Source organism: Lethenteron reissneri, chromosome 2 (genome assembly GCF_015708825.2).
Source record: "Lethenteron reissneri isolate LAM-NWPU_2019-01 chromosome 2, ASM1570882v1, whole genome shotgun sequence".
In the NCBI taxonomy this organism is placed as follows: domain Eukaryota; kingdom Metazoa; phylum Chordata; class Hyperoartia; order Petromyzontiformes; family Petromyzontidae; genus Lethenteron; species Lethenteron reissneri.
Genome location: NC_083780.1, coordinates 3,306,734 through 3,331,642, shown reverse-complemented (window position 1 = coordinate 3,331,642; position 24,909 = coordinate 3,306,734). Strand labels below are relative to the sequence as shown.

The 24,909-nt window shown below is 52.8% G+C and overlaps 1 protein-coding gene across 1 annotated transcript; it reads left to right on the top strand.

The window, feature by feature from the left end:
* Nucleotides 1-291: 291 nt before the first annotated feature.
* Nucleotides 292-24,794, top strand: LOC133342734 (collagen alpha-1(XIII) chain-like). The gene is made up of 15 exons (XM_061552081.1): nucleotides 292-341; nucleotides 1,823-1,867; nucleotides 2,211-2,285; nucleotides 2,681-2,725; nucleotides 3,441-3,467; nucleotides 3,660-3,704; nucleotides 4,556-4,573; nucleotides 8,385-8,465; nucleotides 9,685-9,711; nucleotides 11,482-11,535; nucleotides 12,159-12,203; nucleotides 12,470-12,505; nucleotides 15,648-15,734; nucleotides 19,496-19,534; nucleotides 20,028-24,794. The coding sequence occupies exons 1-15, from the start codon at nucleotides 294-296 to the stop codon at nucleotides 20,052-20,054; spliced, it is 699 nt and encodes a 232-aa protein (XP_061408065.1). The 5' UTR covers nucleotides 292-293; the 3' UTR covers nucleotides 20,055-24,794.
* Nucleotides 24,795-24,909: the final 115 nt, after the last annotated feature.

Sequence of the window (24,909 nt, the reverse complement as noted above, 5' to 3'; positions counted from 1 at the left end):
CGGTTAGCGCTACGAACCTGGCGACCCGGGTTTGGTTCACGGCCAACACCGGTGACGATTTTCTAAACCGGTCCTGGGCCTTCCCTAGGTAGACTCAGCCTCAAATGAGTACCTGGTGCAGTGTGTAAAACATCGCCACTGGGGAGACAAAGGCGGTCGGGCGTGGTGTTGGCCACCCACCCCCTCGTGTGCTGTTACGGCATTCATAGTTGCAGCTCGCTAACAGCACTTGCCCCAAAAGATTGTTTGGGCAACACGGGGGATCTTTGTCTTTGGTGCGTGTGCAGGGCGACATGGGAGAGAAAGGAGAGTTGGGTCAGTCTGGTCCACCTGGGGAAAAGGTGAAGATCATCACCATCATCATTACCACCATCACCATAATCATCACAACCACTACCATCATCATCACCATCATCACCACCATCACAACCACTACCATTACCACCACCACCACCATCATCATCACCATCATCATCACCATCATCATCATTATCATCACCACCATCATCATCATCACCACCATCATCATCATCCTCACCATCATCATTATCATCATCATCACCACCATCATCATCACCACCATCACCACCACTACCATCACCATCACCACCATCATCATCATCACCACCACCATCATCATCATCACCATCACAACCACTACCATCATCACCACCACCATCATCATCATCACCATCACAACCACTACCATCATCATCACCACCATCATCATCACCACCATCATCATCATCACCATCACAACCACTACCATCATCATCACCACCATCATCATCACCACCATCATCATCACCACTATCACAACCACTACCATCATCATCACCACTATCACAACCACTACCATCATCATCATCACCATAATCATCACCATCATCATCATCACCACCACCACCATCATCATCACCACCATCATCATCACCATCATCATCACCATCATCACCATCATCACCATAATCATCACCATCACCACCATCATCATCACCATCATCATCACCATCATCACCATCATCACCATAATCATCACCACCACCACTATCATCATCACCACCACCACCATCACCACCACCATCACAACCACTATCATCATCACCACCATCACCATAATCATCACAACCACTACCATCACCATCACCACCATCATCATCATCATCACCACCATCACCATAATCATCACAACCACTACCATCATCATTACCATCATCACCACCATCACAACCACTACCATCACCATCACCACCATCATCATCATCATCACCATCACAACCACTACCATCACCATCACCACCATCATCATCATCATCACCATAATAATCACCATCATCATCATCACCATCATCACCATCATCATCACGATCACAACCACTACCATCATCATCATCACCATCATCATCACCATCACCACCATAATCATCACCATCACCACCATCATCACCATTATCATCACCATCATCACCATCATCATCACCATCACCACCACCACCATCATCACCATCATCACCACCATCACCACCATCATCACCATCATCACAACCACTACCATCATCATCACCATCACCATGATCACAACCACTACTATCATCATCACCATCATCACCACCATCATCACCACTACCATCATCACAACCACTACCATCATCATCACCATAATCACCATCATCACCATAATCACCATCATCGCCATCACCACCATCATCATCATCATCGTCACCACCACCATCATTTACCACCACCACCATCACCACCACCATCACCACTACCACCACCACCATCACCACTACCACGTGTGTGCTCTCTGTGTTGTGTGCAGGGCGATGCTGGAGCACCTGGACCACTGGGAGTTGTCGGGCCCAGGGTGAGTAGGTGCCACCGCCATCACCACCATCACCACCACCATCACTACCATCACCACAATCACCACCATCACCACCATCACTACCATCACCACTATCACCACAATCACCACCATCACCGCCATCACCATCACCACCATCACCACCATGACCACCACCATCACCACCGACATTATCATCACCGCTATGACCATCACCACAATCATAATCATCATCACCAACACCATCATCATCGCAATTACCGCCACCATCACCATCAATGTGCCATCACCCCACTCATCATCACTGCTACTCCACCATCGTCATCATCATCCGGCTGGTGAAGTGCGTGTTGTCTGTGCCCAGGGTTTGGTGGGGCCCAAGGGCGAGCCGGGCGCTGTCCACGTGCTGGAGGGAGAGGGAGGGGTGCGCGTGGTGCAGGTCGGTCCACAAAGACACAGACAAAGATCCCCCCGATAGTCCTAAACAGACTGTTGGGGCAAGTGCTGTTATCGAGCACCTATGACGGCCGGCACGGCACACGAGGGGTGGGTGGCCAGCACCACGCCAGGCCGCCTTTGTCTCCCTAGTCGCGATGTTTACACACCGCACCAGGTACTCGTTTGAGGCTGAGTCGACCTAGGGGAGGCCCAGGACCGGTTCAGATAATCGTCACTGGTGTTGGCCGAGAGCGGGAATTGAACCCCGATCGCCGGGTTCGTAGCGCAGCGCGCTAACCACTACACTATCGTGTACATACACACACATACACACACATACACACACACACACGTGTACACGTGATTCACCCCCCCCCCCCCCCTTCTGTCCCCTAGGGCCCTCCAGGCCTCCCGGGACTCCAAGGCCCCCTGGGAGAGAAGGTTGGCCGTGGGAATGATGAGTTCTGATTGGCTGTCGGAATTAGCGGGCGAATGAGCAATTGAGTCGGTGAATGAATAAAAGAATGAGTGGGTCAATTAGTTAGTCGTTGGGTTGAGTGAATGAGTGGAGGAATTGGGTGAATGAGCAATTGTTGTGAATGATCGGCTGAGCGATTGAGTAACTGAATTACTGAATGGATTGTGAATTCATTAATTGAGTTATCCATTTGTTCGCGATGGACAAAATGTTGCGTAATCACGTTAATGATTGATTGGCCGATCGGTTGCCTGAGTCATGAAGCAGCAGGCTAAATTAGTGATTGAATGAATATTTGAACTGTTAATTCGTTAAATTATCGAGTACTATAGTAATTTAAGAAATATTGAATGAGTAAATAAATGAGCAGTAGAGTGAATGAAAACAATAATTTCCTTTAAAATAAATGAGTAATTGAGTGAAGAGTAATTTAATTACCTTTTAATTTATTGGGTAATTGAGTGAGTGTGTAATTTAATGACTATTTCAATGCATGGCGAATTGACTGTGTAATTGAATTACCTTTAAAATTAATGTCTAATTGAGTGAGTATGTAATTGCATTATTGTTTAGATTAATGGTTAATTGAGGATGTCATTGAATTACTGTTTACGTTAATGTCTAATTGAGTGAGTGTAGGACTCACTGATTAAATGAATGAATGATGTTTCGTTCCAGGGAGACGCTGGCCCGGAGGGAGCCCTGGTGAGTCCTTCACGCCTGAGTCGGCAACTCGTTGTTGTCAAACACGAATACGATGACACGGTTGAAGAATTGATCTATTAAATACATACATGACAACTCATCAAACTGCGGTAGGAGTGTTCTGGCTCTGATCACGTGATCAATTCACCCCTCCCCCCTTCCCCCTTCTTCCCACCCGCACCCCCAAACCAGGGGCCAGCCGGTCCCAAAGGAGATAAGGGAGACTCTGGGATATCAGTGAGTGGTGGAGCACACACACACACACGCGTACACACTTACACACACACTTACACACACACACACTTACACACGCGTACAACAACAACCGCCATTCGCCACTAAGTGGCGGTGACGTCACCACGATGCTTGTGCCAGGCCATGTGCACCTTGAGGCCACGTGAAGTGTCGAACGCCCGCTGGCAGGAGGTCACGGGTCAGACCCAGCAGGTGCCACGGGTCGACTGACTGAGATGACCGAGATGACTGGCTGATGCACCACCTGTGCCCCCTACTGTGTCAACGTGTGTATGTGTGTGTGTGTACACGTGTGTACACACACACACATACACGTTTATACGTACATACAGATACACACGTGTACACACACACACACTTACACACGCGTACACACGCGTACACGTACAGACAAATATCCCCCGTATAGCCTTAACAGACTTTTGGTGTCAAGTGCTGTTAGCGCGTCGTGCCAGTGAAGGCCGGCACCGCACATGAGGTGGGGTGGGTGGCCAGCACCACGCCCGCCCGCCTTTGTCTCCCCAGTGGCGATGTTTACTACACACCACATCAGGTAACTCATGTGAGGCTGAGTCGACCTAGGGGAGGCCCTGGTTAACTCAACATTCCTCTCACTGCGGTAGATAAAATAGGTACCTATTTGTGGAATGGTTGTCTGCTGGAGAGACTCCACCCCCGCCATAGTAACGTGGAATTCCCACCACTGGCTCTGCAGGGCTGTGGACAGGGAGACGAGTCTCAGCTGAGCAGCAAATCTGAGATTTTGATGTAAAATTCCCCCTCTTCCCTCTGTCACCCCTCCCCTCGACCCACCCCCCCCACCCCCCACCCAGGGTCTTCCTGGACCTAAGGTGAGTGGGATACCGACTGAACCACCCAGCCATGTTCAATCCACTGCTCGATAACGCCCCCCCCCCCCCCCACCGCGCCGTGAGCGTCATTTGACCATACTTCACCACGCCGGTCAGCACGGATTGGTGAAGGTTGTGGGCGAAAGCGGTCGGGATCTTTGCTGTATAGCAGGGGAGTCCATTACTGGACTAACCCCCCCCTCCCCCATCGTCACCACCCCCATCACCATCACCCCCATCACCACCACCCCCATCACCACCACCCCCATCACCACCACCCCCATCATCACCACCCCCATCATCACCACCCCCATCATCACCACCCCCATCATCACCCCCATCATCACCACCCCCATCATCACCACCACCCCCATCATCATCACCACCCCCATCATCGCCACCCCCATCATCACCACCCCCATCATCACCCCATCCACCCCCATCATCACCACCACCCCCATCATCATCACCACCCCCATCATCGCCACCCCCATCATCACCACCCCCATCATCACCACCCCCATCATCACCACCCCCATCATCACCACCACCCCCATCATCATCACCACCCCCATCATCGCCACCCCCATCATCACCACCCCCATCATCACCACCCCCATCATCACCACCACCCCCATCATCATCACCACCCCCATCATCGCCACCCCCATCATCACCACCCCCATCACCACCACCCCCATCACCACCACCCCCACCATCACCACCACCCCCATCACCACCACCCCCATCACCACCACCCCCATCACCACCACCCCATCACCACCCCCCATCATCACCACCCCCATCATCACCACCCCCATCATCACCCCCATCATCACCACCCCCATCATCACCACCACCCCCATCATCATCACCACCCCCCATCATCGCCACCCCCATCATCACCACCCCCATCATCACCACCCCCATCATCACCACCACCCCCATCATCATCACCACCCCCATCATCGCCACCCCCATCATCACCACCCCCATCATCACCACCCCCATCATCACCACCCCCATCATCACCACCACCCCCATCATCATCACCACCCCCATCATCGCCACCCCCATCATCACCACCCCCATCATCACCACCCCCATCATCACCACCACCCCCATCATCATCACCACCCCCATCATCGCCACCCCCATCATCACCACCCCCATCATCACCACCCCCATCACCACCACCCCCATCACCACCACCCCCATCACCACCACCCCCATCATCACCACCCCCATCATCACCACCCCCATCATCACCACCACCCCCATCATCATCACCACCCCCATCATCGCCACCCCCATCACCACCACACCCATCACCACCACCCCCATCATCACCACCCCCATCATCACCACCCCCATCATCACCACCCCCATCATCACCACCCCCATCATCACTACCCCCATCATCACCACCCCCATCATCACCACCCCCATCATCACCACCACCCCCATCATCATCACCACACCCATCACCGCCACCCCCATCATCGCCACCCCCATCATCGCCACCCCCATCATCACCACCACCCCCATCATCACCACCCCCATCATCACCACCACCCCCATCATCACCACCCCCATCATCACCACCCCCATCATCACCACCCGCATCATCACCACCCCCATCATCACCGCCACCCCCATCATCGCCACCCCCATCATCGCCACCCCCATCATCGCCACCCCCATCATCGCCACCCCATCATCGCCACCCCCATCATCGCCACCCCCATCACCGCCACCCCCATCATCGCCACCCCCATCATCGCCACCCCCATCATCACCACCACCCCCATCATCACCACCCCCATCATCAGCCACCCCCATCATCGCCACCCCCATCACCGCCACCCCCATCATCGCCACCCCCATCATCGCCACCCCCATCATCGCCACCCCCCATCATCGCCACCCCCATCATCACCACCACCCCCATCATCACCACCCCCATCATCACCACCCCCATCATCACCACCCGCATCATCACCACCCCCATCATCACCACCACCCCCATCATCACCACCCCCATCATCGCCACCCCCATCATCGCCACCCCCATCATCGCCACCCCCATCACCGCCACCCCCATCATCGCCACCCCCATCATCGCCACCCCCATCATCGCCACCCCCATCATCGCCACCCCCATCATCGCCACCCCCATCATCACCACCACCCCCATCATCACCACCCCATCATCACCACCCCCATCATCACCACCCGCATCATCACCACCCCCATCATCACCACCACCCCCATCATCACCACCCCCATCATCACCACCCCCATCATCACCACCACCCCCATCACCACCACCCCCATCATCACCACCCCCATCATCACCACCCCCATCATCACCACCCCCATCATCACCACCCGCATCATCACCACCCCCATCATCACCACCCCCAGTCGGAACGTAACCGTGAACTGAGAATTCCTCACTCGTTACCATGGCAACCAGGGGGTCGGAAACCGAAATAACAACAAGAGACATGATAACTGTTGTAGTTGTGCGCCTCTTGGCGTCATCTGGTCCAACACCAGGGTGAGACTGGGCTCTAAGGAAAGCTGTCTCGGGTGTGGACCAATCAACTTCAAGGACAGTGCATACATTATCAGAGATGTGTTTTTTGTTTGCATTCCGACCGCAGGTATTGTGGTCAATGCAAACATGACTCCTTTGAAAAAAAAGGTGTCAGTTTTGTTGGCAGATAAAAGGGTAAAAAAACAATTATCATATTTTGTTTCTGGCAAAAGAGGTTCCAATGGTGAACAGGAGACATATTTGGTAGAATTTGGTAAACAAAAAAACAACAACAACAACAACAACAACAGCCTAATAGGTCAGCTGGCTTTAAACTTTAAAATAAACTAATTTATATTTTACTGGACAAGGCCCCCACTGATCTACTTAGCTCTCTTCCCCGACGCGAGCTGGCGGCTATCGCCTGGAGCTGTCCGGCAGCCAGACACACTCTCTCTGAACGCGTGGCGTCGATTACACACGTGGAGGGGGGGGGGACAAAAAACCCGCGAGTGAGAGACACGCAAACTCCAAATACACAGCAGCAGGCGTCGGGATCGAACCCACGACCTCCTGTACACCAGGCGGAGGGGGAGCAGCAGGGGAAGGAGCTGTCCCGGTCTGGGTGTGAGTGCTACATTGGCAATGAGGGTAAACGATGACAAATTGGGTACGAGAAGTAGCATATTTATGTATTTGTGCTGGAGGAGTTTGATTAGCAACGCAGCTCATTTTCACCGCTGCCCAGGAAGGGGCGGGTAAGAACGTGACATTAACAAGCAACACAACCACGATCGGAGTGCAGAGTCGTAGGAAAGGTAAATAAATCACTTGAAATATACAAATAAAACCAAACACATGTTGTTGTAATCCTACCAGGTGAAGCCCACTCGGCTATTAAGCTTCCTCTTCAGAAGCGACCTGGCCACAAATAATAGCAATGTTTTCTCCTACGACATCAGAGTGCAGCGCCACATGAAATACGCACTACAATGACAATAGTTTAAAGCGATTTGAAGCATGTTTTATTTTGGGGGGGGGGGGGGGGGCAGAGCTTTGTGACGTCATATTTGAGGGGTGGGTCTGACTTTTTGTGACGCCGTGTGACGATGGGGGGGGGGGGGGTCAAAAATCGTACAAAATCGCGTGACGTCACTTATGGACGGCCCCTTGACCGATGACGATGCCGATTATTGAATGACACGTGCCAATTCAGTGGGATGCTCATGATTGATGTATGCTAATGATGCGGAATCACGTGGTGCGCAGGGCGAGCACGGATTGGACGGGGAGAAGGGACGCGACGGAGAGGTGGGGGCCAAGGGGGAGCGGGGCCCCCTGGGGCTTCCGGTGAGAGACCACGTGACCACACACGTCACAATAGTGACGCTGCTGGAGGAATCCGATGAGCTACTAAGCTCTTTTCACAGATGTCCGTTTGGGGCGGGTGAGATCGTTACAGCAGCAACAGCAAGCAGTACAATAACACGGTAGGAGTGCAGAGTCCAACAAAGGTAAACAAATCATCTAAACACAAACAAATATACAACTAAGCCATCCCCATACTACCTGGCAAAGCCCACTTTGACCAATGGCCTTGACTAATTTGTCAAAAGCACACGCACAAAGTTCCCCCGTATAGCTTCCAAAAGATTGTTTGGGCAAGTGCTGTTCGTGAGTCGTACCGATGATGGCACGCAAATGGGGTGGGTAGCCAACACCAAGCCCGGCCGCCTTTGTCTCCCCAGTGCTGATGTATTCTATACGGACACCGCACCAGCTACTCATTTAAAGCTGAGTCGACCTAGGGGAAGCCCAGTACCGGGTTCAGATAATCGTCACGTGATCGGGAACCGTAGCACAGCACGCTAACCAATACACTACCGCTCCACCGCTCTCAGCGTATACAACAACAACAACCGCCATTCGCCACTGAGTGGTGGTGACGCTTGTGCCAGGCCATGTGCACCTTGAGGCGCACGTGTACACACACACAAGTGCACACACACAAGTGCACACACACACGTGTACACACACACGTGTACACACACACACGTGTACACACACGTGCACACACACACGTGTACACGTGGCTTGATTAACACCGACCCATACTTGACCCATTCTCCAAACTAACCTGTAAGTGCATCGCGTGGGTGCGTGCACATGCATGTGAAGGTCCATGCACATGCATGTGAAGGTCCATGCACATGCATGTGAAGGTGCATGCACATGCACGTGAAGGTGCATGCACATGCATGTGAAGGTGCATGCACATGCATGTGAAGGTGCATGCACATGCACGTGAAGGTGCATGCACATGCATGTGAAGGTCCATGCACATGCATGTGAAGGTGCATGCACATGCACGTGAAGGTGCATGCACATGCATGTGAAGGTGCATGCACATGCATGTGAAGGTGCATGGACGTGTCTGTGAATGCATGGACGTGTGTGTGTGTGTGCGTGTGCGTGTGTGCGTGTGTGTGTATGTGTATGTGTGTGCGTGTGTGCATGGTGTGTGCGCGTGTGTGTGTGCGCGTGTGTGCATGGTGTGTGCATGCACCAGGGCTCTGCTGGTGTGGATGGCCACCCGGTGAGTTTTAACACTGCTACTAACACTGCTACTAACACTATCACTAACACTATCACTGCCACTAACACTGCCACTAACACTGCCACTAACACTGCCACTAACACTATCACTGCCACTAACACTGCCACTAACACTGCCACTAACACTGCCACTAACACTGCCACTAACACTGCCACTAACACTATCACTGCCACTAACACTGCCACTAACACTGCCACTAACACTGCCACTAACACTGCCACTAACACTGCCACTAACACTATCACTGCCACTAACACTGCCACTAACACTGCCACTAACACTGCCACTAACACTGCCACTAACACTGCCACTAACACTATCACTGCCACTAACACTGCCACTAACACTGCCACTAACACTATCACTGCCACTAACACTGCCACTAACACTGCCACTAACACTATCACTGCCACTAACACTGCCACTAACACTGCTACTAACACTATCACTGCCACTAACACTATCACTGCCACTATCACTGCCACTAACACTGCCACTAACACTATCACTGCCACTAACACTGCCACTAACACTGCCACTAACACTATCACTGCCACTAACACTATCACTGCCACTATCACTGCCACTAACACTGCCACTAACACTATCACTACCACTAACACTGCCACTAACACTATCACTGCCACTAACACTGCTACTAACACTATCACTGCCACTAACACTGCCACTAACATCCTTCGTACCCATACCCCTCCTTGCCCCCGCTGACGTCACTCACACGTGCCTCTCCAGCCAATTAGAACGCTCGGGTGACGAACGTCGGCCATGACGCGTCGAGTAAATCTAATAATCAATCCTCTCGGTTTCTTTCGGTAAAGCCACGTGGGTATGAAATATAAAATAAATCACGACGTTTCGGGCGCAACACGAGCGTCCGTGACTTTACCGAAAGAACCAAAGAGTATGGATTCCTGGAGTCACGGCAGCTTCAAATCATAATAATACATATTAAAAAAGTCGAATTTTATAGATGTACATATTTAGGAGGTAGTTGTCACGAATGCAGGCCTACAATGCCTCAACACGGGTGGAGGATTTACGCCATTGGAACCTCATTTGCCAGTAAAAAATATGATAATTGTTTGTTTACCCTTTTATCTGGCAACAAAACTGACACCTTTTTTACAAGGAGTCATGTTTACATTGACCACAATACCTGCAGTCATAATGCAAACAAAAAACAAAACTCTGATAATGTATGCACTGTCCTTGAAGTTGGACCAATTAACTTCAAGGACAGTGCAGACATTATCAGAGTTATGTTTCGATTTAAAGCTTTCGTGACTGCACGGATTCATCTTCTTGGTTCTTTCGGTAAAGTCACGTAGAAGGGAAATAATAAAATAATAAAAATAAAACATAATAAAATACAATTCTCACGACGTTTCGGCCACAACACAAGCAGCCGTCCTCAGGTGAAGAACAGGTCTGTCGGAAAGACAGCGTCTGAATGAACACCAGCAAGCTTGGCAGCGTATATTTCCTTATCAGAGTTGTGTTTTTTTTGCATTATGACTGCAGGTAATGTGGTCTATGCAAACATGACTCCTTGTAAAAAAAGGGGTCAGTTTTGTTGCCAGATAAAAGGGTAAAAAACAATTATCACCGGTGGAGGAATCAGCGTGTGAAGTTCACGGGAAGAGTGCCCGTGGTAGTCGTAGCGATGGAGGAGTGACATGGAGTTGACTGACCTCTCTCTCGTGTATGTGCGTGTGTGGTGCATCACAGGGAGATATAGGCCCCATGGGACCTTCTGGGCCACCAGGCCCAAAAGGAGACCAGGTGAGACGATGGGCAGACGTGGTGACGGTGGTGATGGGTGGTGGTGGTGGAGGCGGTGGTGGTGCTGATAATTATGTGAGAGATGCTGATGGTGGTGATGATGCTGATGGTGATGATGGTGGTGATGCTGGTGATGATGCTGCTGATGGTGTTGATGCTGCTGATGGTGGTGATGCTGGTGATGATGGTGGTGGTGATGATGGTGGTGATGATGGTGATGATGCTGCTGATGATGATGGTGCTGATGGTGATGATGGTGGTGATGATGATGATGGTGGTGATGATGATGATGACGATGATGATGGTGGTGATGATGGTGATGATGATGATGCTGCTGATGATGATGGTGGTGATGATGGTGATGATGATGGTGATGATGATGCTGCTGATGATGATGACGATGATGATAGTGGTGATGATGGTGATGATGATGATGATGCTGCTGCTGCTGATGATGATGGTGATGATGGTGGTAATGATGGTGATGATGATGATGCTGCTGCTGCTGCTGATGATGATGATGCTGATGATGATGCTGCTGCTGATGATGATGCTGATGATGCTGCTGCTGCTGATGATGATGCTGATTATGATGCTGCTGATGATGATGATGACGTCCACAGGGAGAACGAGGGGTCGATGGGGTCGAAGGCCTACGAGGACACCCAGTGAGTGACGTCATCGCCCTCACACATCTACAGACATAGGCCCCCGTATAGGCCACATACGCTGCTGGGGCAAGTGCCGACACACGAGTGGGTGGTGTGGCCAGCACCACGTCCTGATGTCCCTGTCCCTGTGTGGCCCTGTCTGTCTCCCTGTGTGGCCCTGTCTGTCTCCCTGTCTGTCTCCCTGTCTGTCTCCCTGTGTGGCCCTGTCTGTCTCCCTGTCTGTCTCCCTGTCTGTCTCCCTGTCCGTCTCTGTGTCTCAACAGGGCTTTGAGGGTCCCAAGGGAGACAAAGGCGAGCGGGTGAGTTATTGCCTCTGTGTCACCGTGTCCCTGTTCCTGTGCCGCTGTGTACCCATGTCGTCATGTGTCTCCATGTCAACGTGTCTCCCTGTGTCCCCGTGTCCCCGTGTCTCCGTGTCTCCATGTCCCCGTTTCTCCATGTCCCTGTGTCTCCGTGTCTCCATGTCCCTGTGTCTCCGTGTCCCTGTGCCTCCCTGTGTCTCCGTGTCTCCGTGTCTCCTTGTGAAGGTATCTCCGTGTCAACGTGTCTCCCTGTGTCTCCATGTCCCCGTGTCTCCCTGTGTCTCCATGCCCCCGTGTCTCCCTGTGTCTCCGTGTCTCCCTGTGTCTCCATGTCCCTGTGTCTCCCTGTGTCTCCCTGTGTCTCCGTGTCCCCGTCTCTCCGTGTCAACGTGTCTCCATGTCAACGTGTCTCCGTGTCAACGTGTCTCCCTGTGTCTCCCTGTGTCTCCGTGTCTCCCTGTGTCTCCCTGTGTCTCCGTGTCTCCCTGTGTCTCCATGTCCCTGTGTCTCCCTGTGTCTCCCTGTGTCTCCGTGTCCCCGTCTCTCCGTGTCAACGTGTCTCCGTGTCAACGTGTCTCCGTGTCAACGTGTCTCCCTGTGTCTCCCTGTGTCTCCGTGTCTCCCTGTGTCTCCCTGTGTCTCCGTGTCTCCCTGTGTCTCCGTGTCTCCCTGTGTCTCCATGTCCCCGTGTCTCCCTGTGTCTCCGTGTCAACGTGTCTCCCTGTGTCTCCCCGTGTCTCCGTGTCTCCCTGTGTCTCCGTGTCAACGTGTCTCCCTGTGTCTCCGTGTCTCCATGCCCCCGTGTCTCCCTGTGTCTCCATGTCCCTGTGTCTCCCTGTGTCTCCCTGTGTCTCCCGGTGTCTCCGTGTCCCCGTCTCTCCGTGTCAACGTGTGTCTCCATGTCCCCGTGTCTCCCTGTGTCTCCGTGTCAACGTGTCTCCTTGTGAAGGTATCTCCGTGTCAACGTGTCTCCATGTCTCCGTGTCTCCCTGTGTCTCCGTGTCTCCCTGTGTCTCCATGTCCCCGTGTCTCCCTGTGTCTCCGTGTCAACGTGTCTCCCTGTGTCTCCCCGTGTCTCCGTGTCTCCCTGTGTCTCCGTGTCAACGTGTCTCCCTGTGTCTCCGTGTCTCCATGCCCCCGTGTCTCCCTGTGTCTCCATGTCCCTGTGTCTCCCTGTGTCTCCCTGTGTCTCCCTGTGTCTCCGTGTCCCCGTCTCTCCGTGTCAACGTGTCTCCGTGTCAACGTGTCTCCCTGTGTCTCCCTGTGTCTCCGTGTCTCCCTGTGTCTCCCTGTGTCTCCGTGTCTCCCTGTGTCTCCATGTCCCCGTGTCTCCCTGTGTCTCCGTGTCAACGTGTCTCCTTGTGAAGGTATCTCCGTGTCAACGTGTCTCCATGTCCCCGTGTCTCCCTGTGTCTCCCTGTGTCTCTGTGTCCTCGTCTCTACGTGTCCTCATGTCTCCGTGTCTCCCTGTCTCTCAGTGTCTCCCTGTGTCTCCGTGTCAAGGTGTCTCCCTGTGTCTCCGTGTCAACGTGTCTCCATGTCCCCGTCTCTCCCTGTGTCTTTGTGTCCCCGTCTCTACGTGTCCTCATGTCTCCGTGTCTCCCTGTCTCTCCGTGTATCCCTGTGTCTCCGTGTCAAGGTGTCTCCCTGTGTCTCCGTGTCAACGTGTCTCCATGTCCCCGTCTCTCCCTGTGTCTTTGTGTCCCCGTCTCTACGTGTCCTCATGTCTCCGTGTCTCCCTGTCTCTCCGTGTATCCCTGTGTCTCCGTGTCAAGGTGTCTCCATGTCCCTGTGTCTCCCTGTGTCTCTGGTGATGTTGATGTTCATGCTGATGATGTTGATGGTGTGTCTAGGAATACAACTGCTGCTGATGGTGGTGGTGGTTGTTGATGGTTAATATTATCGTTGATGATGATGTTGGTGATGTTAATGCTGCTGCTGATTGTCTTGTTGATGGTTAATATTACAGATGATGACATAATTTATGATGTTGATGTTGCTGATGTTGATTCCTTTTAATGTAATTATTAACGATGATGTAAAACAATCGCCCTGTATTACCATCATCACCATCATGATCACCTCCACATCATCATCATCACTTAATATACCTACGACGCCATCCATGCAGAACGTATCAAATCAGTTTTGCCTAGGGGCACGCCCAGTGGCAGCTGTCCCTGTGCATCAGTCTGCCAGCGATACGGCCCTGGTCTGCACCGCAGGTGGCGGTGGGGTCGTGATTAAGGTCAGGGTCAAGGTCAGGTGACAGGGCCTCATCATCCCTCACCCACTGAGAGCTCTCACGGTGGCTGCCGCGGATTTCTGGAATTTGCTGCCGCGGATTTCTGGAAGATGCTGCCGCGGTTGTCTGGGAACTGCCGCGCCTTTGCTAAGGAGTTGCCGCGGATTTTTTTTGGCAGTTGCGGACTTTACAGAAATGTTAAACTCACTGCAGTTGCGTAAATGCTGCCGCGGATTTCCAGGAGCTGACGTGGATTTTTTTAGGAGGTGCCACGGATTTCTAAGGAGCTGCCGCGGATTTCAAACCACGTTAAACATCACGTAGCTCCACACTCACGTGTCTCCTCGTCCCCTCCCTGACCCCCTTGCTGACCCCTTGTGGACCGCCTTGTTGACCCCCTTGTTGACCCCCTTGTTGACCCCTTGTTGACCCCTTGCAGACCCCTTGCAGACCCCCTTATTGACCCCTTGCTGACCCCTTGTTGACCCCTTGTTGACCCCTTGCTGACCCCTTGTTGACCCCTTGCTGACCCATTGTTGACCCCTTGTTGACCCCTTGTTGACCCCTTGTTGACCCCTTGTTCACCCCCTTGTTGACCCCCTTGTTGACCCCCTTGTTGATCCCCTTGTTGACCCCCTTGTTGACCCCTTACTGACCCCTTGCTGACCCTTGTTGACCCCCTTGTTGACCCTTGCTGACCCCCTTGTTGACCCCTTTGTTGACCCCTTGCTGACCCCATTTTTGACCCCTTGCTGACCCCTTGTTGACCCCATTGTTGACCCCATTGTTGACCCCTTGCTGACCCTCTTACTGACCCCCTTGTTGACCCCCTTGCTGACCACCTTGTTGACCCCTTTGTTGACCCCTTGTTGACCCCCTTGCTGCTTGGCCCAGGGCGAGGAGGGGCTCCGAGGAAGGAGGGGACCCCGAGGGGATAAAGGGGATCAGGGCCTCCCCGGGCTGGACGCGCCCTGCGCCCTGGTATGGACCCCGAGTGCAGCTGGGACCCCCTGAGCTCAGGGGTCCCGGTGGGGTCAACACCATCCGAGTGTATCCCCTCTCTAATCCCCGGCAACCCCTTCTAACCCCTCCTCCTCCAGGTATCCCCTTCCTACCCCTGCAGGTACCCCCTTTATAATCCCTCACCTCCGACCCCTCTCCTGCAGGTACCCCCCTTCCTACCCGGGTATCCCCTTTGTTAACCCCTCTGCTTCAGGTCACCTCCTTCTAATCCCCTCCGACCCCTCTCCTGCAGGTACCCCCCCCCCCCTTCCTACCCCTTCCCCTACCCCCTTTCACCCCTCTCCTCTAGGTGACCCCTTCCAGAGGATCCCCCTTGGACCCCCGTGTTGATTATTTAAGCCCTGACCCCCCCCCGCCCCTCCTCCCTATTAACCCTCTGGCTGTGTGACCCCCTAACGGACCCCAGGGACCCCGCGGCACTAAGGGGGGACAGGGGGACCCTGGCTTGCCGGGGCTCGACGGCATTGACGCCCCCTGCCCATTGGTACGCCCCCCACTCACCCCTCCCCTCGCCCCCCACTCACCCCTCCCCTCGCCCCCACTCACCCCTCCCCTCGCCCCCCACTCACCCCTCCCCTCGCCCCCCACTCACCCCTCCCCTCGCCCCCCACTCACCCCCCTCGCCCCCACTCACCCCTCCCCTCGCCCCCCACTCACCCCTCCCCTCGCCCCCCACTCACCCCTCCCCTCGCCCCCCACTCACCCCTCCCCTCGCCCCCCACTCACCCCTCCCCTCGCCCCCCACTCACCCCTCCCCTCGCCCCCACTCACCCCTCCCCTCGCCCCCCACTCACCCCTCCCCTCGCCCCCCACTCACCCCTCCCCTCGCCCCCCACTCACCCCTCCCTCGCCCCCCACTCACCCCTCCTCTCGCCCCCCACTCACCCCTCCCCTCGCCCCCCACTCACCCCTCCCCTCGCCCCCCACTCACCCCTCCCCTCGCCCCCCACTCACCCCTCCCTCGCCCCCCACTCACCCCTCCCCTCGCCCCCCACTCACACCTCCCCTCGCCCCCCACTCACCCCTCCCCTCGCCCCCCACTCACCCCTCCCCTCGCCCCCCACTCACCCCTCCCCTCGCCCCCCACTCACCCCTCCCCTCGCCCCCCACTCACCCCTCCCCTCGCCCCCCACTCACCCCTCCCCTCGCCCCCCACTCACCCCTCCCCTCGCCCCCCACTCACCCCTCCCCTCGCCCCCCACTCACCCCTCCCCTCGCCCCCCACTCACCCCTCCCCTCGCCCCCCACTCACCCCTCCCCTCGCCCCCCACTCACCCCTCCCCTCGCCCCCCACTCACCCCTCCCCTCGCCCCCACTCACCCCTCCCCTCGCCCCCCACTCACCCCTCCCCTCGCCCCCCACTCACCCCTCCCCTCGCCCCCACTCACCCCTCCCCTCGCCCCCACTCACCCCTCCCCTCGCCCCCCACTCACCCTTCCCCTCGCCCCCCACTCACCCACCCGCTCACCCCTCCCCTCACCTACCCCCACCCTCACTCCCAACTGCATTGACTCCCCTCCTCACCTTCGCCCCTCCCCTCGTGCCTCGCGCATGCCGCGTGATGCCACAGACCACTGACCTCTCACTCCTAGATATTGTTACGTTGACCTCTGACCCTAAATCTCAATCAGCTAACGCCCCCCCCCCCCTCCAATCATTGTTAACCCCCCACTGACAAGAGGCCCCCCCCCCACTGACAGAGCCCCCCCCCACCGACAGCCCCCCCCACCGACAGAGCCCCCCCCCCCCCACTGACTAGTACTGGCTGTGTAACGTTTCCTGGCTCCGGCGAGCGAGTCTGAATATCCCTGGGGGGGGGGGGGGGGCGAGTGGATCATCGCTCCCACGAGGGATGACGACCACAACTCACCCACGGCCTCCCACACTCACTCACTCACACTCACTCACTCACCCACTCTCACCCACTCTCACCCACACTCACCCACACTCACCCACTCTCACCCTCACCCACTCTCACCCACTCTCACCCACTCTCACCCACTCTCACCCACTCTCACCCTCACCCACTCTCACCCACTCTCACCCACTCTCACCCACTCTCACCCACTCTCACCCACTCTCACCCACGGCCTCTCTCACTCTCACCCAGCGAGGTCTCGTGCGTTGGTCCGACAGCAACGAGGCCGATGACAGCGACCGCGAGGCCCTTGAAGGCGTTTGCGTAAAATCACCTCTCGCGGTTTGACCCCACGTAGGCTTTCGCGACCGATATCATTCACGAAAGATAAAAATAAAAATTCGGTTTAGATCGCTTGAGTAAAAAATAAGTAATATTTAAAAAAACTTTTCTAAAAACACGCTTTAATGAAATGTACCGTACTAGTAATAGAAGAACTCCACGACTCCAGGAAGTGGCCCCGAGGCTTTCCACAACGTAAGGGGACCGTGGTGGGTTACAGCCAACGTCAGTTGGCCGTGGGAAATTAGACCCAAGGCGAAACATAACATATAAAATATAATGTTTAATAATATATATTTTGTATTTTCAATGGTAGAATATAGTATCGTCATTAGTATGACATAAGTATACCAAGTTTGCAGTCGATACCACATTGGGAAGTGGGCAAACATTTCGTTACAAGATTTGAGGATACAACAGACAGAGGAGTGGGTTAATTAAAAGCGTGTAAATAATAATAAAATGTGTCGTTAACCGCCACCACCCGACACAGCCAACGAGTAAGGTTTGTCACGTGAACAGAATGTGCCAGTTAGTTACTTCTTCAGCCCACCAATATGTTGCGGAGTAAATCCACAACATTTGCTATTTGAATACGACGTTTCACTCGTGATTACATAAAGCATCATCGGGCAAAATCGCCCGATGAATCATCTCTCATTATCGCAGAGACGCCAACGACGCTACCAGGGATCGCCCAAGCTCTGCGATCCTCCGCGTATCATGAAGCTTTCAGTCAATTCATAATGAGCGTCGTTTACCACCGGCGTGGGAAGATATCCGGGAGCCAAAAAGATCCACGCGCGTGTGCGTGCGAGGGAGCAACGCTCTATCCCATCAGACGGAACGGACGGATGGAGATTATCCCGAACGCTTTGCTGGCACCGCCTTCTCCTGGCGTGCCAGGGGCACGGCTGCTCCTCCACACGCCCACGGGGAGGAAGTTGGAGCCGACATCCGTAGGCCCCGTCTACCAATATTGCCGTGATGCGCAATCTCCCCGAGCGGGGTTTCAACGTCTCATCGGCAGAGTTGGGCTCGCGTAAAGCCATTGGCTCAACACGAGCAACATCTCGGGACCGGTTTCGACACTCACTGCTCATACACATCAGGGGAGCTCACTGGCATCGGTTCAAGCAAAGCCCGACTCTGTTGATTAGACACTAAATTTCGATGCTTTCGTGACTGCAGGGATTCATCTTGTTGGTACTTTCGGTAAAGTCACGTAGAAGGGAAGTAATAAAAAAATAAAAATAAAACATGATAAAATACAATTCTCACGACGTTTCGGCCACAACGCAAGCAGCCGTCCTCAGGTGAAGAACAGGGCTGTCGGAAAGACAGCGTTCATTCAGATGCTGTCTTTCCGACAGACCTGTTCTTCAATGGATTCTTTGGCAGTGTCACTTTCTCGAATTCGGCCAATTTTTTTTTAGCAAAGCAGCGACTCCATTGGAGGGATTCTGACTCTGCCTCTCCCCCTCCTCCACCCCCACACTCGCGTGATGCACGTGACCAGGGAGAAGACGGATTGCCGGTACCAGGATGCTGGCAAAAGGTACCGGGCAGCGCATTCATTCACGGAGAATGGGTGGTGGTGGTGGTGATGTTGGTGATGGTTTATGATGAGTGATGGTGTCGATTAGCACGGTTGGGTTATGATGGCGGTGATGAGTTATGATAGGTGGTGATGGTGGTGATGATGGTTGGTGGTGATCATGATGGGCGATGGTGGTGATGGGTGATGGTGGTGATGGGTTATGATAGGTGGTGATGGTGGTGATGATGGTGGGTGATGATGGTGGCGATGATGGCTGGTGGTGATGATGATGGGTGATGGTGGTGATGGGTTATGATGAGTGATGGTGGCGATTAGCACGGTTGGCTACATATGGTGAAAAATAAATTCAACATACTAACATGATTTGTCTGCAGCCTTTGATGCTGATGATTATGCTGATGCTGTTGGTGTTTTTGATGATGATCGTGATTCTGATGATTGGACATCGTTAATTTAAAATGTTCTCCCCCTTGACCCCATGACCCCCCAGGGTCAGACCCCGTGGCTGGTGGCTTGATGAGGTCATGTGATGTTGGCACGCGACGGCCAATTTCACTTCTGAGAAAATTCACGGAGACGTCGAGACACGCGGAGAGACACGTGGAGACACGCGGCGAAGACACGGGAACTGGATAGTGTCCTTGTCCCAATCTCTGTCCCCCTATGTCTGTGTATCTCTCCGTCTCCCTTTGTCTCTCTGTGTCTGTCTGTGTCTCCCTGTTTCTCTCTGTCTCCCTGAGTTTCTTTCTCTCTCTGTTTCTAACCGAGTGGTAGAGCTCCGTTTGACCGCAGTTGCAGTGAGTTTAACATTTCTGTTACACCAAGGTTTAACTTGTCCGCTAGGCCAAGGTTTAACCAGTCTGCTAGGCCGAGGTTTAAGTTGTCTGCTAGGCCGAGGTTTAAGTCGTCCGCGAGGCTGAAGTTTACCTTGTCCACGAGGCCGAGGTTTAAGTTGTCCTCTAGGCTGAGGTTTAACCAGTCTGCTCGGCCAAGGTTTAAGTTGCCTGCTAGGCTGAGGTTTAAGTTGTCCGCTAGGCCGAGGTTTAAGTTGCCTGCTAGGCCAAGGTTTATGTTGTCCGCTAGGCCGAGGATTAAGTTGTCCACTGGGCTGAGGTTTAAGTTATCCACTAGGCCGAGCTTTAAGTTATCCACTAGGCCGAGGTTTAACCAGTCGGTTAAACTGCGCGCTGAGTGTAATTTATCTGGGAGTGTATTTTCCGTTTTGACTGCGGGTTCATGTATTTTTTACCTAATAATGAGGTTTATTTTTGTAACTCTTTCCGTTTATACCAGGTTCGAAGTATTAACTCGGCCTGGGTTCGTACGTACCGATGCGCGCGTGTGTATATTCCGTTACGGCGCGGTCATCGCTTCCATTACATTACCGAGTTTTCACTTTCCGCCCCCCACCGTTATCACGAGGTCACTTCCGTGCATATATACCGATGTTTATTGTAAATTCACATTATTAATATTCGCGATGACATCGCTACTGTCGAACCGAGGTCACCGGTTCCCGCACGGGAGCGACGCCGGCGGTCGCGCCATCACTAAACCTCCGCGTTTGGCGGGTTTCCGTGGCACGTTTTCGTGTTGACCGACGATGACGACGACGAGGTCGCAGTTTACATGATTTCCCTACAGACGGACGTTGTCCTCCGTTGCGACGCGCGCGCCGCCGCGCCTCGTGCCGCGCAAAAAAATTGCATTTCCGACACGTCGCCATTTCCGTCATGGCGATTCCGATTTGTGGTTACGCAGAGGGTTGGATTTTTTTCTCATCACAAACAGAGTAGACGATGACTCCGATAAACGAGGTTGAGGGTTTTCGTTCGATGGCACCAGAACGGACGATTCTGTTACACCCAGGTCAGACTTTGCGTTTTTATCGGACTTGACTATTCTGGAAAGGCACCGGTCATATCTTCCGTTCTACCAAAGATGAAGGCTTCCTTTATTCGAGGATTGTCAATTCCGTTGTGGCAAGGGCCGACGTTCTGTTTTTCCTCCCTGGTCTCGTTAGGTTACCTCAGCCCTGCTGGGTGACGTTGACGTTATAACGTGATGTTTAACACGGAGGGAGGGAGGGAGGGGGGGAGCGGGGCGCGGATTTGCAGCGAGTGTCACGATTGACAGTTTTTTTTGGGTTCTGGCCGCTGCGTAATGATCTGGCGCGAAATCTTGTGTCGTGAGACCCTCCACCACCCAACAGCCAAACAAATCAAATCGTCGCCTGGTGCACGAGCGTTTAGGGACGAGCGCGGTGAAAATGACCGATGCAGCTCAACTCGCTCGCCCGGCCGGGTGAGTGAGAATTGCTCTGTGAAGATATTTAACTATTTTTTAAATTTTTTACAACTCGGTAAAGCCCACTGAGCAGCTTTGTAGCGAATTTTTTCAGAAGCAACAAATGGGAGCTCAACAAAGTGGCTTATCACGTGGTAAGGGGCCGTCCATGAAAGACGTCACGCACCTGGGGGGGGGCGGGGTCAGACATTTGTGACGATGTGTGACGAGGGGGGGGGGTTTGAGAAATGTGACGTCACATCAAAATGCGCAACTTTAAATAAATATAGACAACACGTTCTACTTGATTAAATATACTCTGTAATACATGTTTTCTCCTACAACATCAGAGTGCAGCGCCACACTAAATACGCACTACAATGACAATAGTTTAAAGCGATTTAAAGCATGTTACATTTTTTTGGGGGGGGGCAGAGCTTTGTGACGTCATATTTGAGGGGGGGCTCTGACTTTTTGTGACGCCGTGTGACGATGGGGGGGGGGGGGGGTCAGAAATCGTCCAAAATCGCGTGACGTCATTTATGGACGGCCCCAAATGTATAGTGGCCAAATGCTCTAAAGGGAATGTCTCTAAAGGTGGAGGGGAAAACCCGGAGGACGCGGAGGAAAAATCCGCGCGACCACAGGGGGGAGAGAGAGACACGCAAACTCCAAATACACAGCAGCAGCAGGCGTCAGGGTCGTGATCAAACCCGCGACCTCCTGTATACCAGGCGAGGTAGTTAACATCTCCTTGCCATCGTGATGATGATGAGAGAGACACGCAAACTCCAAATATACAGCAGCAGGCGTCAGGGTCGTGATCAAACCCGCGACCTCCTGTACACCAGGCGAGGTAGTTAACATCTCACCACCTTAGCTGAGCCTTCTCTTGATCTGAGCAAATCATTTCACCCGGACAATCGTTCACTTCCCATTCCAATCTTTACACGAGTCCACCAACCCTGACTCACGCGACCCCCCCTTGCCACCCACCGAGGTCGCTGGGCTCCCGCCTCCTCCTGCGTACCAGGCGAGGGAGTTGAACATCTCGAGTTGAACATCTCGAGTTGAACATCTCGAGTTGAACATCTTAAGTTGAGCGGAAACAACGAACCGGAGCCTCCTTGGCGGAGCGGTTTGCGTGGCTGCGCTGGGTGGCAGAGGGTCTCGGCGACACAAACGTTCAGGGCCGGATCCGTTACTCGTGGTGGCCTAAGCCATCGGTGCTGGTTTCTGTCGATTTCAAGCGGTGGATTATTTTTTACGACATTCTTTATATTTTGTCCGTCGTGTATTTTTCTAAGCAAGAGATGAGATATATATATTTTGTAAACGTTTGCGAGTTTCTTTGGGGGGGGGGGGGGGGGGGAGGGGCTCTCGTATATTTTTTACGTGATGACTTGTATAGTAATTATGCAAATTTACGGTAATCATGGTTACCAATCGTTGTTATTCTCCTGTTGTGTTGATGTTGTTCCTCTGGGTTACAATTCCAGGGAAACCAGGCCAATGGTTCAGATTGCTGTGATGATATTAGACATTATTGTTGTTGTTGACAATTGTTATGATTATCCTACCGCTTGTTTACCCAGGAAAGCCTCGCCACTGAGTCTCCAGACTCGCCTTCAGGAGAGTGCTGCCAGGTTTTCGCTGTAAGAGGTCGGCGATGATTGCTGCTGCTGCTGCTTGTAATATTCATTCGGCTCGCGAGTGATGTTCAAGCGCTCTCAGAAACGGAATCTTTATTTATCCTGGGAGAAATCCGATGAGCTATGAAGCTCGTTTTCACTGATGCCCAGTCGGGGCAGGTCAGAACGTTACAAGAACAAAACAATACAACAACACGATAGGAGTGCAAAGTATCGGAAAAGGTAAACAGATCACTTAAAAATAATTACATATAAAACTAAACTATGTTTTATCTTACCGAGTAAAGGCGCCATGGTGGCGAGATGTTAACTACCTCGCCTGGTATACAGGAGGTCGTGGGTTCGATCTGTATACTTGGAGGTTGCATTTTCTCTCTCCTCGTGGTTGGATTTTTTTCTCGGTCTTCTGGCTTTTCCCTCCACATAGTGATAGGTTTTTAACCTTTCAACTGGTACAAAAACTGACACCTTTATACGAGGCATCATGTTTGCAATAACCACAACACAAGCAGTCAAAATGCAAACAAAAAGAAACAACTCTGATGATGATAATGATATGCACTGTCCTTGAAGTTGATTGGTCCACACCCGAGACAGCTTTCTTAGAGCCTAGTCTCCATTGGTGTTGGACCAGATGATGCCAAAAGGCGTACAACTCTAACAACAGTGCACTATCAGAGTATTGAGAGCTCGGGGTAAACATTTACACTATGATACCTCCTTTACCAGTGGCAAAATATAGTAATAGGTTTTTACCCTTTCAACTGGTACAAAAACTGACACCTTTATACAAGGCATCATGTTTGCAATAACCACAACACAAGCAGTCACATTTCGAATCAACATGCATTTTGATTATTTGCCTGCGATAGATTTCCACGCGATGTTTTAGCCACTCCGTTGAGCTGTCATTCGTGATAGCTAGGTCTCTTCTGGAAAGAGAAACACACCAGCTGTATAGCCGAGTGGGCTTTACCCGGGTCAAATAAAACATAGTTTTAGTTTAAGGCCCACTGAGCGATGTAGCTTCTTTTTCAGAAGCGCCATGGCCACAAATGATCGCCCAACGAAGTGGATCGTCATCTGCGTGGAACTCGGAAAAGGAGTTTTGGTTGTGGGCTTTGAACTCTGGCGATGAGTTCTCAAATTCGATTTAAAGCTTTCTCGCGACTGCAGGGATTCATATTTTTGGTTCTTTCGGTAAAGTCGCGTAGAAGGGAAACAATAAAATGATAAAAATATATCGATACAAATTTCGATTTAAAGCTTTCGTGACTGCAGGGATTCATCTTCTTGGTTCTTTCGGTAAAGTCACGTAGAAGGGAAGTAATTAAATAATACAAATAAAACATAATAAAATAATTCTCACGACGTTTCGGCCACAACGCAAGCAGCCGTCCTCAGGTGAAGACCAGGTCTGTCGGGGAGATAGCT

Excerpts from the sequence above, each read along its gene's own strand:
- LOC133342734 (XM_061552081.1), top strand. The coding sequence starts at position 294 with ATGGGAGAGAAAGGAGAGTTGGGTCAGTCTGGTCCACCTGGGGAAAAG. Across the intron at positions 342-1,822 it reads CTGGTCCACCTGGGGAAAAG|GGCGATGCTGGAGCACCTGG; the intron begins GTGAAGATCATC and ends TGTTGTGTGCAG. Across the intron at positions 12,204-12,469 it reads AAGGCCTACGAGGACACCCA|GGCTTTGAGGGTCCCAAGGG; the intron begins GTGAGTGACGTC and ends GTGTCTCAACAG.